General features: G+C 40.9%; 1 protein-coding gene across 6 annotated transcripts in view; it reads right to left on the bottom strand.

Annotated features, from left to right (window-relative positions):
• ANKRD44 (ankyrin repeat domain 44) overlaps positions 1-17,743 on the bottom strand; it is a 323,392-nt gene that overhangs the window by 23,075 nt on the left and 282,574 nt on the right. For all 6 annotated transcript variants that reach the window (XM_028121815.2, XM_088021608.1, XM_088021607.1 and 3 more), the window contains 4 exons: positions 9,256-9,457; positions 5,154-5,241; positions 4,020-4,137; positions 2,475-2,691 (listed from right to left, as the gene is read on the bottom strand). In XM_028121815.2, coding sequence (XP_027977616.1) covers positions 2,475-2,691; positions 4,020-4,137; positions 5,154-5,241; positions 9,256-9,457 — 625 coding nt within the window. The remainder of the gene's footprint in view (positions 1-2,474; positions 2,692-4,019; positions 4,138-5,153; positions 5,242-9,255; positions 9,458-17,743) is intronic.

Here is a 17,743-nt window from a genome sequence, read left to right as displayed (position 1 = left end):
GAAGGCAATGCTATTTGGCTTTGGAATATAGACTACGTCCTGAACCTCTTCTTAGCTGAATTTACTGCTAAATTAGAGTTCTGTTATGATCTATCCCAGAATTATGCAGATTGGATAATTTTAAGTATTAAAATACAAGTCAAACCTTTCTTGCACCTGTAGAGAGAAAAGGTGAAGCTGCTTTTAGGAGGATGTAGAAGCATATGAAGTAATGAATATAAAATCCCCTAACTTGATTCAAGTTACACTGTTCAGCTTTCTAACTACATCCAACCCTCACTCAAACAGTCCCAGACACTTCAGTCCCTCTAGTAGTATGAATCCCCCCAAAGGACCTCACTTAGGGCAGCATCTAAACCTACCATTCCTTGGAGACTATATGCATTCCAACATAAGGTCTGTGTCGGGAGGACTGGGGACCCTTGCACAACTTTCGATATTCAAAGTGCTCAGTGGAGGGGAATCTGGGAAGATGGGGGCTTGAACCTTGGATCTGGAAGACTGTACTGGAAGGGTGGTTACTTGGGAGAGGACTGATCCTCATCCCCTGCTTGCACCTGAAGAGGCCTAAGAAGAGAGACCCGCCATCCCCACTGTTCCATCCCACTCCAGCGGAGAGGATGTGGTCTGTTTTCAGCACTCTGACTGTGTCTTCCCCTTCCTGTTGGTTTTCTAGTGCCAGAGAGCTCTCACAGCTTGACTCAGATGGTAGTTAGGGAGCTCTCATCCATTAGTAAGTGGGGAAAAAAAAAATCACAATCTGCCGACGGCAGGGAAGGAGCATAACCAAGCTGAACAAGGAGAAAACTTGGCTCTCACTGAAAAAAGGAGGATTATAATGAAAGCTTAATGAAACGTCTGACACTGATATATGAGAGCACCCCAAAACCTTTCTGGTCCTAATAATTATAGTTTCTGAGTGAAAATTTTAATAGAAGAATTGAAAATAGAAAAATAAAATTATAGAAATCAAGTAAGAAGTATATGGGAAATTATCCACATAAACTTGGTGGGGGGGAAGAGCTTCTTAAGCAAGACTGGAAACCTACATGCAACAACAACAAAAAATTTGCCAGATTCAACTAATAAAAGTTCAAAATCTCTGCATGGAAAAAGAGATCATAAACAAGGAACAAAGACAAATTATAGACAGGGAGAAAACATTTGCAGCACACATAACAAGTGGAGGGTTCCTATTTCTAAGACAAGGTACTTCTACAAACATATGAGAAATGATACAACTCAATAGGAAAAAAAATGGGCAACAGATGAAAAAGGCGTGTCCAGAAGAGGAAAAGGAAATGCAAATACATAAATAAATACACTATCAGAGAAACACAAATTGAAATAATGAGATACCTGTTTCTTGCCCTTCAAATTGACAAAAATTTAAAAAAGATGGTATTGTCTTGGCTGGCAAGGGCTTAAGAAAATGTACGTTTTATATACATGTCTGACAGAGTAATACAGTTTTATACTCTTTTTGCAAAGTAATACGGTATAATTCACTAAAATTAAAAAAGTATACATTGCTCTCTTATCAATAATTTCACTTTTGGAAAGTTATCTGACAGAATTTAAGGTACCATAATATGAACACAAACACTGCAGCATTGTTTGGAATTGGAAAAAAACCTGAAAACTATCTAAATGTTCATCAACAAGGCTCTGGTATGAATAAATACTAAATTCTGGTATGCACACTCACATAAGTGTATATCTATCCCGCCGCATGCTATCACACATACAGCTATTAAAAAGATCAATGTACACGGATATATACTGACTCCTAAGAATATCTGCAATAGAAACTTATGTAAACAGTAACAAAAAAAGAAAGTTATATAATACTTGTTATATGATTCTAGTTTTCAAAAATAGATGCATATACAATTTGTATTTATTTAATATTCTCAAGGGAAAATTATGAAAGATATATACCGAATTACATCAGAAAGTAAATTTAGAAATGGAGACAATTTTACTTTAGGCACCATCACCGTTTTTGATATGTTACAATTAGTATGCATTTTCTTTTTCACTCAAATAAGTGAAATGAAAAATTTAAAATCTCCCAAATAACAAGTGCAACTAAATAGACAGGGGATATAGGACATAAAAAGAAATGCCAAATCATGCATCTACTAGTAGGCAATTGTGACATATTATTACATCATATTTATTTGCTTTTAGCTGTATTATTTTAATTCCTTGTAGGATCTCAAACCCTGACTAAAATTAGTTATTTCAGTTCACCAAAGGTTCTGATTACGAGTTACATGTTAGCGATTAACAAAAAGAGGGCATCATGATAGCCATGAAGGGAAAACTTAAAAAAAAAGACGGGGTATCATAGATGCAGAAAGATTGGAAACCATGGCTTACGACGTTACACTATGTTCTCACCTCCGCTGAGACCACAGTGGTGCCGGGCAGGAAATCTACTGGAATCAGTCAAACGACAATCAACTCACCATTGTAACAAGCCCAGTGCAGTGGCGTGTAGCCTTGGTTATCTTTGAAAGAACAATCCTCCTCGGAAAGTGCCATCTGGAGCAGCTCACTCAACCATGTGGCGTGGCCACGAGCAGCCGCATAGTGCAGGGGGGTCCTCCCTCTGGAATCTTTACAGAGAATCGACACTTCTTGCTCCAGCAGCATTTGCACACATTCCTCATGGCCTGTCATAATCTGATGCATTGCAATTAAAAAGACAAAACCCATCTCAGAAGGGCAGAGATGCAGGAAGCAAGGCGGTGGCGTGAGAGGACAGAGGGGGACAACCCCAGCAAGATTCTGGTGAACACACCACGATTTTAGAAACATCTCTAGACTCTCCAAACATAAACTTGAAGGGTCTCATGATAGAGCGGAAAACACAGGCTTTTAGAATCAGGAAGGTACAAGTGAAATCCTGGCTTCCCGCTTGTAAAACGTGGACTAATTTATCTGCCTCTCTGCGCCTCACTTTATCCACCTGGAAATAGGAATAGTAATAATGACTCATAGGTTGTCGTGAGGCCTAATGAGACATGTAAAGGCACCCAGCCTGTGGCTCCGCCCACAGGAAGTACTCAAAAAATAAGAACTATGATTATGATATTGACCGCTTAGTGTTCTTCTTCTCTTTTTCCTTTCATTTATCATAGTGTTCAGCACCATCACCAAATAGCAATTTTATGATTTCTGTTTTTGTTTCATTTAGTTTGACATGCTTTAAAAAAATTTCAGCAGATGTATATGAAGAATCATCCACAGGATACATATTTCAGGTGGCGAATGGCCCAACATTTGTAATAAAGAACAATTAGAAATAGCACGGCTACCGAAAACTAGGTAATCATTGGAATAAATTATACCTCCTACACACAATGGGGGATAAAAAAATGGGGTGGAAAAATATTTATTGACATGGAAAAAGGTCTTCAAACTACTTGGAGGAAAAAAAGCAGGTTCCAAATAGCATCTTCAGTATTCTCTCTTTTTAAAATTCAAAACAAATCCATATAAAGCAAAAAAAAAGACTGGTGATACACAACCAAAAAGTAGTTGTCTCCAGGGGGTAAGATTATCGGTGATTGTGACTTTCTTCTTTGAGCCTTAAGAAATTTTTTTTGCAAATTTTCTATGATGTGCGTATAATCACAAAACAGAACCAATTCTACCAACAGCAGGTGTTCGTGTATCTATTATCACAATCTAACATGAAATCTGAAAAGCAGGACCTAAGAGTACCTGCCATTATTTCACCTTTGCAAAAGATTTTGTCATTTCTTTCCTTCTTTCTTTCTTGTCATCTCTGTACTCGTCGTGGGGCTCCGACTCATGACCCCAAGATCAAGAGTTGCATGCTCTACTGACTGAGCCAGCCAGGCACCCCTGTAATTTCTTTTTGACTGACTGAGATTAATTACTTATCTTAGGAAAACATTCTTTTTACTAAAACTTCATATGGGGGGGGAAGGGGAAACAAGCTCACTACAAAATTGCTTCACTAAAGCTGAGGAAGATGCACATACCCCTCTGTGTAAAGCTGTGCAGCCCATGAGGTCAACAGCATCTACATTGGCTTCCTTTTCAAGTAACAGTGAAACAGCATCAATGTGTCCGTACGCTACTGCAAGCATCAGCGGGGTTCTAGGCAGAGAAACAAATCAGGCTTTAAAAAAGATCAGGGAAAACAAACACCCATCACTTCCAGAGGGAGGACACCTCTCTCTTCTCTCTCTCTCAACAATTGCTTAATATTTTCTGAGCATCCCCAGTTTGCTAATATGATGCATGGAACAAGCCATCTCCGTCCCTGGTCTCTAAAGGCCACCTGGAATGGTGTCAGTGGAATGATCAATACAATAAAATACAAATTGTTCATGTTCATCGCATCTTTTTCAAAACTGTGTAGGATTCACCCAATAATCACTGAGCAGGGAGTGTGTCCATGTAGGGGGCCCTCCTGCTCCTATCATTACTTTATAGTTTTCTATGTTGAACTTCCGCTCAAGATTTTATTTGATCAAAGCTTCACTGCCGCAAAGGAAAGTCTGACAAGGCCAGAGGGGTAAAAAAAAAACAAAACAAAACAGTGTTGGGGTCCGGGAGGTGAGGTTCTCGCTGTAACTCTGACACTAATTCATGCATCTGGGGTGAGTCACTCCTGCTTTGTTTTTTGTGCCGCATTTCCTATTTGTAAGGGAAATTAGGTGGGGGGATGGGCTAACAGATGGAAAATACTTTGGAAAAACAAACTCAGAAATGATAAAAATACGAAGGATTATTTTTTTATGATAGAGATAACCTCTTGAGGTCTGTCCTACTGTCATAATTAATTTAAAAAATGGGAATGCAGCAGCTTCAGAAGAGGGTAAAAGTGGATACAAAGAGAAATAAAATGAAAGAAAGGCCAGGAACCATGGCCACAGAAATAAAAAGTTGGCTCTCTGTCATCAAGTTACTCCCCTTCCCATACTTTTCTTGGATATATACTCTAGCACAAAGCCCCCTCCTTATTCTAGGGCTCTGAACTATGAATTTCACCCAAATATATAACCCCAAACTAGAATTCAGCCATCAACCCTCCTAGCTGTTTAACAAAATTAACCAATTACCTGTTGTGAATGAAATGCCAACCCCAGGCCCGGTTTAAGAACACTTACTGTCCTTTGGCATCTTTCACATCAATTGCTTCTGGGTTTTCTGCAATTTCTAGTAATAGCCGCAAACACAGTGTATGACCATTAATTACTGAAAAAGAAAATAATGGACATTCTTTTAACAGACCAGCACTACACAAATCCCTCCAAAGTAAAATTTTTACTTTGGACTTCAAATCAGTCGTTTTCAATGCTGCTGACAGCTCTCCCCAGGTTTCCAGTTCGTACGAGCTGCTGGGCATGATTTTGTGTTGTTCACCAATTCTTCCTCCCATTTCTTCCCATCAGGGCACTTTGGTCCTCACTTAACTTTTTCCTGGCTCCTGTATTGAGAGTTTGTTCCTGAAAAATGATGTCCTTTCTTACCTTCTCATTTCGGACTGATAACCTCTCGTGAATGTTCAGCTTACTCTTTGTGTTCTTCTAAAAGAGTCACCCAATTCTGTATAATCCCGTGTCCAGCCTGCCTCCAGCCCTTTTTAAAAAGAAGGATGGGAGAGGAGGCGAAACAGGGGAGCAGAACAGGATGGGGGGAGAGGAGGGAAGGGGCAGCAGAGGAGAGGAGGAAGGGACACGCGAACAGGTCCTGCCTTTTTTTTCTCCCAGTCGTTTTACATTTGGAGGTAGACATTAGAGCAATAGTTCTGATTGATTAGCGGTGACTTGAAGCAAAACCTCACACCGGAAAGGTGTCTGCAGGCCCTCGGCTTATTGCTCCTTGACTGACCAGCAGCTCCCAGGAGACTTACAGATGCACCCCGAGGCCGCAGGACAACTCTGCCCGGGAGCTCCTCAAACTGCAGCCCACGGTTTCTCTGCTTTCCGGGGTCTCCTGTGGCTGCCACCTCCCGTCCCCTCCGGCCCCTCCGTTCTGTCCCTGGCCAAGCTATGACTGGGGCGCCCACCTCGCCCCTTCCCAGGCGCTGCCCCGTCCTCCCCATGCCCCTTCTCACTCTAATGGGGTCTGCCCACGGGCAGGAAAGGCAGCCCTAATGTTGGCCTTGACTGCTGGGGCCAAATACAAGGTCAAGGCCTAGTGCGCACCAGGCAAGATGCTACGCTGGGGAGTGGTGGTGCCTCCAGGGCTGGGAAGCAAGCCTACTGGGATGATAATCTGCTGGGCTAAGGTATTTTCCTCCCAGCTTGTTGAATGGAACCCACAGCCTTACAAAAAACATGGCCTTCCACTGAGGGAGCAGGATGAGAACAAGTACGTTTAAAATCCCAAACGTGACCTTCTCTCCTTTCCGAACAATGAGAACACCATAAAACACATTGCTTTTACCTCATTATGGCTGTGGAGAGAAAAGGGAATAGACGCAGCTATGTTAGGTTGATAAAGGCTCTTCTAAGAACTGCGTTTTACAGTTCTTTTTATTGCCCGCCGGTCGTGAGAGAATGCTAATTTAATAACGACACACTTTCCAGGGACAATGCATATTAGAATTAGCTCACATTCATCGACACAGCTCAAATTAACTACAGGAATAATGCCCACATTGTGTAGACCATTGCATTCAGCTCATTCAGCAATGTTCCATTTATGTATCTCAGGAGGAAATTTTGTGACCTGGAGTACAGGCAATATACTGCCATTGCTGTTCTTTTGTTTTTTTGTTTGTTTTAAAAATTACATTAAATCTATTACCACTGGTAAAATATGCAAGAATTTAATGTATGCTTAAAAGGAAATGATTAGCAGAGGACTGATAGTTAAATACTATAGACAATGAGGTCATGAAAGTGCAGGTATAGTGTATTTTCATTGATTCCTCTTCCTATATCAATTTGATATTCCGTAAATACTCATAATTATAATAGTTCCAAAGGAAAGAAAAAATAATAGTTCCAAAGATGCTTGATTTTTGGCTACGCAGAAAAAGAGAATAAAATCATCTAATATGCTGGAGAACAAACCCATTTCTAAGGTGTTTTGTTTTTGTTTCATTTTGTTCTGTTGGCAGGGTGTGGGGTGGTGTCCAGATTTTGAATTTAGCTACCAGCCCTTGGGTAATTATAATTCCCCTCTATCCTAGAAGGGTAGCAAAACTAGAATTCTCATTTGTTTCCCACACACGACATTTTCCCCAGTTGCTAACATCTCCTTTGGCCGTGCCCTGCCAACTTCAGCTTTGTCTCCGACCCGCTCAGTCTCTCCCTGGCTGTGAGTGACAGCCATTTATCATGCTGCTCAAAGGCCACAACTGTCACTGCAACTATCTGTGCCAAAACCTCTAATATCCGTCCTGGCTCCTGCCCCCCACCGAACTCCCAGGACTTGAAACAAACAAACAAACAAACAAACAAAAAACTGCCCTCTCAAACTGGAAGAGATTCCGGAAGCGCAAGCTAAAGCTTCTGCACAGCAGACATTTTGTGGAGAATAGAGTCAAATAGCAGCCTGCATCTCTTTAATGAATGACAGGAGGGAAATCCAAGAGGAGTGAGTCGTCTTGGCCACCAGGGGGCTCCATTGGACCACAACCTATATCCCAGTGGCAAATGCGTGACTATGATTATCCTGCATTGTTTACCTGTTTACAAGGACAATTTTCCACAATCGAAATAGGCCTCTTGTAATTGTCAGGAAATACTGTACATCGTACCTAAAGCAGAATGCTTGCCATAATAATATACAACTAATCTTTAAGAAGGAGAACTAAATTTGAACTTTATAATAATACCAAGAGTGCCTAGAATACCAAACTTCACAATGATGATATCAAGAATACCAAAAACACAAAGTGTGATGGGAAATGAGAATTTATAATTTAACCATACCAACCATTACTGACCTCACGGCTAAAGTTTTTTCCAGGAACAATCATTTCCAGATAATTAGGCAACACCATGTTTTTTCAATCTCTGTATTGCTTTCCTTCAGTGGTTTGGAAATTCAAGGATATATACATGGAAATAGTTTCACAAGACCTAACATTTTTTTCCAAGTAACAAGAATCATAAAGTCTTTTTGAAAAGCTGTCTTTACTCCCTGTTTCCCGATCCACCCATTATTTCATGGTCTGAATAAGATAGTTATTTCTCTTTATGAGCCAATGTCTACTATCCTGATCAAAGGCTGGTATCATTGAATTCCTGACCCAAAGGAATTTATGCCTCAGCTGAGCTAGAGATTCTTCCACATTACTTTTGTATCTGTGTATACATCCAGAAATGTCTTGACAGAATTTTATTTTATGTATATTAGAGAGTCCCAAAAAGGCAAAAGTCCCTTTTGCAAAAGTCCCAAAAAGTCCCAAAAAGGCAAATTACTTACTTTTTGATATACACATACACTTTTTAAGAGTCTTTATTTTAACACATGATGCATCAAGAATCAGCATCAGAGCAAAAGCTAAGAAGCGTCATTTAGACTGGCAGAATGATGTACCAATTAGATTGCTGTCTGGTGACACTTTTTATGAAATAGCTGTGAAAAAAATCATTAATTTTATGCTTTAAAATGCTGTGTGATTCTGTCTGTGTAACTCATTTGAAGATCACATTACACTTTGCCTCCTCTTTAGGGAGTTTTGTGGTAGCCATTGGTCAAAGTTCTGAACTCTCTCCTGAGTTAAGAAGGCAAGATAGAGCGCAGAGGATTTTTAGGGCAGTGTTTCTAACATCTTACTTTGTATGATACTATCATGCTGGATCCATGTCATCATACATTTGCCCAAGTTCATAGAAGGTATAGCACCAAGAATGGACCCTAATGTAAACTATGGACTTTCAATGATTATGATGGGTCAATGGAGGTTTATCAATTGTAACAAATGAAACACTCTGGTGAGGGTTACTGACAATGGGGAAGGCTATGCATGTGTGTGGAGGCGGGGTGGAGGGAGACAGGAAGTATACAGAACATCACTATATCTTCCTCTCAATTTTGCTGTGAACCTAAAACTGCTCTAAAAGAAGAAGGCCAGAGCCTTTCTGGCTATAGAACACTAATCCTCTTCAAGTGGATAGTAGGCCAAAAGCATTTTGGAAGAGTGTAGGCATAGTTGATATAGAAAGAAAATTGATACTTGAAAAGCTGGGTGAAAGAAAATGCTGTCATCCTTTTTCCTAGACTTGCAACCAGACTCTTGACAAGACCCACCGGAGGCATGAAGTGGGGTTCTTTTGGTGACATTGTCTTTCACAAAGATGGATGCGCCCTGATTGATAAGTGCTTCCACACATTCTGTGTGTCCCTTAAAGGCAGCCAGGTCCAGAGCGGTGCGACCTTTCTCATCCCTGATGTCCAGGTCCACCAGCGACTGCAGAAGGACTTCCAAGGCCTGATGGTGCCCATTGTAGGCCTGCAAAGAAGAAACCAACCACTCAAATGCTCGCTCACCTCAAACCCCACAACAACCCACATGAGGGGCTGAGCCTCCCAGGTCACAGTTGGGGACCACTCCAAAGAGCACATCAGAAAAATGCTGGGGATAATTACTGAAACAGACAAACCGGAGAGTCAGACTGAAAAATTAGAATACACAAGCCTCACAGCTACGTATGAATTTCTTCATGTTCTTTCTTGTTTGTCAAATAATTTGCTCCAAAGGTACTAAATATATTCTTACATCTATCAATCTAATAATCTAATACAGATTAGCAGCTGAATGAATTAATATAATCTTCTATCAGTTCACTCCTAAACATACTGACACAATCAGAATATTTTGGGGGAGACTTTTCTGTTAAACCTAGAGGAAAAAAATCACTAAAAACAATGTGGACTTGGTAATTCATCAGAAGCATACAGATCTGTTACAGTCCAACATTTTAATTTCTAAGCATGGGACCCCAGGCAAGTTTCTTAATTTCACTTAGAGTTTGTTTTCTCATCTATAAAATGAGAGCAATAAAAAAGCTGCCTCCCAGGGAAGATAAAAAGAGATAAATCCACACAGGCTTTCCATAATATCTTGTACACAGTGGATGCCTCCTCCCTTCTTCTTTACTTCTCCCATTGATTATCATTAAACACAGACACAATTATGGAAATATATTCTGTGTACCACACCAAGTTCAGGTCTATTATGAGGTCTCATGCTATGTTAGGTTAAGAGGCTTCCCACTACTAAGACAGAAAATCGAAAGACTGAGAGATAATTTTCATTAAGTCTATAAGGTAAAAAAATGTATATGCACACACAAGGCAAAGGACATTGGAAATAAAAGAGAGAAGAGGGTCAAGGATGGGGGGTGGAACTGAGGAACGAGAAGGAAGTAAAGAAGGAGACACAGAGAGGACCTGCCCCCGGTGTCCTCAGCAGCCAGGGTCCCCCTCTTATGTCAGCTGCACTTTCTGCTTTCCCACCGCAGCGATTACTCGAGGCACAACGTATTTGAAGAGAAGCTTAGCACAGACAAAAGATCAATATCTCTCATACACAAAAAGCTCTTACAAACCATTTTAAAACTTAGGAAAATGTACAAAGGGCATGAAAAGACAGCTTACAGAAAAATAAATATGAAAGGCCAATGAACATATGGAGGAAATATGTAAATTTTTAAGGTACTATTTTTCAACTACCAGATTGACAATGAATAAGTTTGGTCATGTCCCAGTACTAGGTAAGACATGGTGAAAAAAAGCAGGGGCGCCTGGGTGGCTCAGTCGGTTAAGCGTCTGCCTTGGGCTCAGGTCATGATCTCAGGGTCCTGGGATCGAGCCCCCTTGGTCTCCCTGCTCAGCAGAGAGTCTGCTTCTCCCTCTGCCTCCCCCAACTCCTTGCTCATGCTCTGTCTCTCAAATAAATAAATAAAATCTTAAAAAAAAAAAAAGACATGGTGAAAAAAGCAATCTATGCTCTGTTGTGCTGGGAGTATGGTGTGACATATGTGAAGAGTGATTTGACAAAATCTATCAAAAACTTTTTGAAAAACTAAGCTGCAGACAGTATGTATAGCATGACCTCATTTATATAAAAAGCAAATATATCTAGATATATACCTATCTATATCTATGTATATTTCTATGTTCATAGAAAATTTTAGAATACAAAAGAAACTGTTAATGGTGGCTACCTCGAGAAATGGAAGATAAAGTAATGAGTATATGGACTTATTACTTTTTAAAAATCCTTTGAATTTTTTCCTAAGTATATGTTAAAAACAATAATACCAAAAACTAAATATAAAAGGATCCATAGAATTTAAGAGTACTGATAGGAATTGTTTTAATACTTTCTCTTTACATTATTTTGTGAATGATTATGATTATATATTATATAGTAAACATATATATTACCTATAATATGCAGTATAATAATCCACATGCTGATGAATCTCAAATTTATATCCCATTTCTAACTTCTCCTTTTACTTCCAGACTCGTATATTTAACTGCCTATTGATATTTCCACTTGAATATATGCATCTCAAGCTTTAACATGTCCCAAACCAAATTCTTAATTTCCTTCCTCAAACTTGCTCCAGCTGCAGCCTCTTCCATCTCAGTAGGTGGTAAGGCTATACCTCTAGTTGCTCAGGCCCAAAACTCTGGAGTCCTCTTTATCTTCCCTCTTAAGCCCAGGGCTGTAGCCCTATACAAGGGCTCTGGAACACTAGGGCTAGGGCAAGTGGGTGTTGAAAATAGCCTCTGGCTCCCCATCCTAGCCGTGCCATGCCCTGTACAGGGATGTGTCTGCTGAGAGCAAGGGACCCCTTTTGCTAACCACACAGAAGTGTCATCAGGTTCTCCGGCCCCCGGCAGGAGAACATCCACCCCCCCATCCCTGGTCTAATTCACACACAGGTGCAGTGTGGCCAGCAGCAGCCCTCAACGCGCCATCATCTCTACTCTTTCTTTAAAATATGTCCAGAATTGACCCAGTTCTCGCTATAGCACCATCCTCTTTCGCCAGGATTATGGCAAGGGCCTTCCTTTCCATCCTCGCCCCACTGCGATCTATTACTCACACGGCCTCCAGATGAGCTCTCTTAAAACGCAAGTTGGACATACCAGTCCTTGATGAAAACTAGTCAATGGCTTCTTCCTTCCTTGATAATAAAATCCCAAACCATTCAGGCCCTTAGGATTAGGCCTCCTTCTACCCTGATCATCAGCATGCCTCCTCACTCACTCTGTTCAACCACACTAACCCCTCCTCCTACCCCATGGTTAAATAGATACATTTCCTCCTCTGGGCTATTGCATCTTTTCTTTTCTTTTCCTTTCTTTCTTTGCTATTGCATCTTTTCTCTCTCTCTTTTTCTTTTTCAAAGTTTGTTTGTTTTTTTAGTAAGCTCTACACCCAGTGTGGAGCTCGAACTCACGACCCCAAGATCAAGAGTCGCATGCTCCTCTGACTGAGCCAGCCAGCTGCCGCTGCCTCTGTACTTCCTATTTCCTGTCTGAAAAGCTCTTTCCCCTGAGGGCCACGTGGCTCTCCTGGCACTTCGGCTTCAAATATCACCTTATCTGGAGGCTTTTCAGAGGCAAAAAACAGCCCTGGGGCACCTGGGTGGCTCGGATGGTTAAGCGTCTGCCTTCGGCTCAGGTCATGATCCCAGGATCCTGGGATCGAGTCCCGCATCGGGCTCCCTGCTCCTTGGGAGCCTGCTTCTCCCTCTGCTTCTCTCTCTCTCTCTCCCCCTCTCTCTCTCCCTCTGTCTCTCATGAATAAATAAATAAAATCTTTTAAAACAAACAAACAAACAAAAACAGCCCTCTACCCTCCACCTCAGCATACTACCAGACACTCTCCAACCCACTTACCCTGCTTTATGTTATCTTTATAGCACTTATTACCACTTAATATCTGTTACTTATCTGTTGGTTTGTTTATTATCTGTGGTTGAAGGCACTTCATGTGTATTGCTCACTGCTGTACCCTAAATCATGCCCAGGGCATAGTAGACACTCAACGATTATTTGGTGAATGAATGACTTAATGTAATGGCTGTTATTATCATTTATTAGTATTAGTAGGAGAAATATATACATATATATGTACGTATATATATATTTAGAAATACATTTTTAAGTAGCAGCTATTTATCGATGCAAACATTCTTTTTACTGATGACAAAACAAAACAAGCACCATTAATTAATTTGTCAAAGATCACTTGATTATACGAAATTTCAAACTTGTACAAAGAGAAGAGGAGAGTGTAACGAATTCCTATATACCCAGCACCCAGTTTCAGCCATTATCAACTGACCATAGGGGATTTTAGGCCAACTTGGGAGGATGTATCCTCTGCTAAAAAGCTGTGGTACTAGCAGTGTCTACATCAGGGTGTAAATCAGCCTATCTCACTTTACTCTGGGCTTATCTGTGACTTATTTGAAAACTGACTTTGTATAATACTTCTTCTCATTTTAAAGTGTAATGGTAGCAAAAAAATGGGCAGAAGACACGACCAGACACTTCTCCAAAGAAGACATACAAATGGCTAACAGACACATGAAAAAATGTTCAACATCATTAGCCATCAGGGAAATTCAAATCAAAACCACATTGAGATACCACCTTACACTGGTTAGAATGGCAAAAATTGACAAGGAGAGGTTGGAAAGGTTGTGCAGAAAAGGGAACCCTCTTACACTGTTGGTGGGAATGTAAGTTGGTACAGCCACTCTGGAAAACAGTGTGGAGGTTCCTCAAAAAGTTAAAAATAGAGCTACCCTATGACCCTGCAATTGCACTCCTGGGTATTTACCCCAAAGATACAGATGTAGTGAAAAGAAGGGCCATATGCACCCCAATGTTCACAGCAGCAATGTCCACAATAGCCAAACTGTGGAAGGAGCCGAGATGCCCTTCAACAGATGAATGGATAAAGAAGATGTGGTCCATATATACAATCGAATATGACTCAGCCATCAGAAAGGATGAATACCCAACTTTTACATCAACTTGGATGGAACTGGAGGGGATTATGCTAAGTGAAATAAGTCAAGCAGAGAAAGGCAATTATCATATGGTTTCACTTATTTGTGGAATGTAAGGAAGAGCATGGAGGACATTGGAAGGAAGGGAAAAATGAAGGGGGGGTAGTCAGAGGGGGAGATGAACCATGAGAGACTATGGACTCTGGGAAACAAACTGAGGGTTTTAGAGGGGATGGAGATGCGGGGATGGGTTAACCTGGTGATGGGTATTAAGGAGGGCATGTGTTGCAATGAGCACTGGGTGTTATATGCAAACAATGAATCATGGAACACTACATCCCCGTAGATAACAGCAGCATCTAGATGTCATCTGCAAATGCTGGTTCCCTCAGTGCCAGTTAACTATTATGACAAAGATAGTAAACATTTTAATTTCCATCTGTATGACTTAGCCTAGGAAAACAGAATCAGCTACTTATAAATTGCATGTGTATCTACAAAACATGATGGCTAACATATTTAGATTTAATAAAGAGAAGACACAGGGGAAAGAGAAATGTACGTAGGAAGGAAGCCAGTGTGAAGGAATCAGCTCTGTTCAGAACAGTGGAGTCACATTGCAAGGCACTTAAGCTAGGTGTTAAAACTTATCCCCACACTTTCTTCTTTAATCCTCACCACAAAAAATAAATCCATCAGCCTGTGTTAAATTTAGAGGCTTAATAATAATTTAAAAAAAAGATGGAGTGGGGGCGCCTGGGTGGCTCAGTCATTAAGCGTCTGCCTTCAGCTCAGGTCATGGTCCCAGGGTCCTGGGATCAAGCCCCGCATCGGGCTCCCTGCTCAGCAGGAAGCCTGCTTCTCCCTCTCCCACTCCCCCTGCTTGTGTTCCCTCTCTTGCTGTGTCTCTCTCTGTCAAATAAATAAAATCTTTAAAAAATAAAAAAAATATAAAGGATGCAAACCATGTTTAAAAAAAAAAAAAAAAGATGGAGTGACCCTGCTGGTAATTAGGAAATCTTCAGAATTCCAACCCATATTTTCTTCTCTATCAAGCACTTTAAATCATCTTAAAGACAGAATGGTTGAAAGGCCAGATTTATCCATAGAATTCCTTTCATTTCTCCCCCAGTCTAGCTTGAATTTTAGCATGCAAAAACATTACGCCACAGAATCGAAGATATAAACTATGTACACTCAACTTTAAGGGCAATTTAAGGGGAATAATGAAAGTAACTTTGATTAGACAAGAACTCTCACTTATTGCCACACTTTAGAGCTTAACCTGGAAACAAAGGAACATGTGATATAGAATTCTATTTTAGGGTTAAATGCAAGATTCTGTCTTAGGCAGGTATACGGTTCTTGGCATATATAAAAATGTTATCAATAAAGCTTTAAACTCTTTGAAGGAGGCTCAAGTAGGCAGGAAAGGAGACCTTTCTCATGACAGCAGTACATGATGAAAATTGCCCTATTCCTCTATTTCCATCCTAAACTAGCTAATAGGTAGTTTCACCAATAATTTCTGAAATAACTAAAAGAGGAGGGAATCACAGAAAAGAACAAATATGCTGGTTCAAAAGCATGGAATGGTTTGGCTTTCAATAGACAGCCCAGTTCAAACCTTCACAAAGGTAGCAATCAAATATTTTAAATTTGCTTTCTGAAAAATCTTTATTAAAAAATATATCGTTAGGTAATTTAAATATGTCTTAAACACAATTAATTTCTTTGACCTTTTTAGATAGGAACTGAGGGCAATGAGGAACAAGAATCTGGGATCTCAACAGAATCCACGAAACAATGGGTGCGTCTGGAAATCTTGACAGCTGGAGCCTTTCATTTGCATAGCCTTGTTTCTTGATTTAATTTTTTCAAGTGGATGAAATGTTTATGAAATTCACTGGGTTGATAACCCTGGAGACTTGAAGCATTCAGCCAGGAAATAGTAACTCAAGGCAGGTCAGGTTTCTTGTGGCAGTCAAGGTTTGGGGACATCTGGTTCTATTTCATCGCGAGAATGCAACCATGGAAGAAATAATGTGCCTTGGGTTTTTATCAAGTTAATTGCCACAGAGGCCCCTGGAGAGGGTGGTGGGCATACTTGCAGGGTTCTTAAAGCAAATAATAATTTTTTAAAGGTGTTAGCATTTAGAGGGCAAGAATAACATAGTTTTAAAATTCAACCACTGCTATCACCCTGGTCAAAGTCATCATCGCCCTTGTCCTCCTCCTCCTCATCATCATCACTTCCTGGTTATCTTGCTTCTGTTTTTGTTCCCTTACAAAATAAACTCAACACAGAAGCTCAAGTGATCCTTTTCGGACAAAAGTCCTATCATATCATCTGTTTCTTCAAATTCCTCCAAATGGTTTTCTAATTTGCTCAGAGTAAAAGCTGGAGTTCTTACAACGGAGTAGGAGGCCCTTCCCTGAGTCCCCGCCCCCTCCAGGACATGTCCCACTCCATCCCCTACCACTCTCCCTTCCCCACTCTGCTGTTCTGGGACCACGCCAAGCATGCCCTTTACCCCCAGGGACTCTGCACTTTTGCCTAGAACAGTCTTCTGTCAGATATCAACATGGGTAGCTCTTAAGGTCTCTGTTCAAATGTGAGATTCTATGCTATAAAAAGTAGAGCCTCATCTGCCACCTCAGTGCATCTTACTGGTCCCATTTGTAGCACGGGCAGCACTTCCTACCATCTGGCATGTTATATATTTACTTGCCTATTTCTCTCCTACACTGGAAACTCTACAAGGACAGAGACTGGGTGCTGTTTACTGCAACCTCTCCAGCTGCCGAACACATGCTTAGCACACTCACAGTATACATCAAAGGAAAGAATGACACGTTAGCATTAGTGAGGATGAAGCTAGTTGATTGCACCTGTGTGCCAGGCACTGTTCTAACCACTTTACACACATTCGCTCATGCCATCCCCACAATGGTCCCATGACAGAGGTACTGCGATTCTCTTCATGTCACGGGTGAGGAAACTGAGACACAACAGGGTAGGTATTTGGCCAAGACCATACGAAAAACAAATAAATTTACAAATTAGACAGGGTTTGGGGGTCCTTAACTTACTCCTTTTCATTTACAGGTGGGAAAACCATGTCTAGGTGAGTTGTTAATGGGAAGACTGGGGGCTGGGGCCTCCTCTCTGGGTGTACTGCCCAGGCGCCTGCCAACTGCAGGACTGCCAAATGCCCAGTTCTCGCCAGTGATAACATGTTACCCTTTCTTTACATGACCAGAAACCCACAGATCTTAGCAGAGCAACTGGCACACAGTAAGCACTCAACCATAATTTTTGGAAAAAGAAAAAAAGGAATGAAAGATGACAGAATTTGGGGGAAGCTAAGAAAGTCTCTTCTCAGATTATGAGCAGGTGTGGCAATGCAACCAACCCACTTGCAAAGGGCATGAGGATTCTAACTGAGATCACCTCAAACAGTCCTCTTTCGAGGCAACTAATACTGTATGTGAACCCTCAGCTTTGGGGTACCTTCCCCAGGTGCAGCAGATGGTTAGGCAGAGATTCTAGGGAGCAACCTTAAGAGCAACCTGTACTAAGAGCCAAGTGGCATGAAGTTTTATACATGCAAATATCCCACCATCCATCCACTTTTCCCACTCAAAGTCCATCTCTAGAACAAAGACTGATGCACATTTTAGCCTAATTTCACTGGATTCAAAATGTGTGTGTGTGTGTGAATGGGTGTGTAGTGGATATGTTGGTGGGTGTG

The sequence above is a fragment of the Eumetopias jubatus genome, unplaced genomic scaffold (genome assembly GCF_037043125.1).
Source record: "Eumetopias jubatus isolate StellerSeaLion01/CBP00866 unplaced genomic scaffold, mEumJub1_p1.0 scaffold_3, whole genome shotgun sequence".
NCBI lineage: Eukaryota > Metazoa > Chordata > Mammalia > Carnivora > Otariidae > Eumetopias > Eumetopias jubatus.
This window is presented reverse-complemented; position numbering and strand designations above follow the sequence as displayed.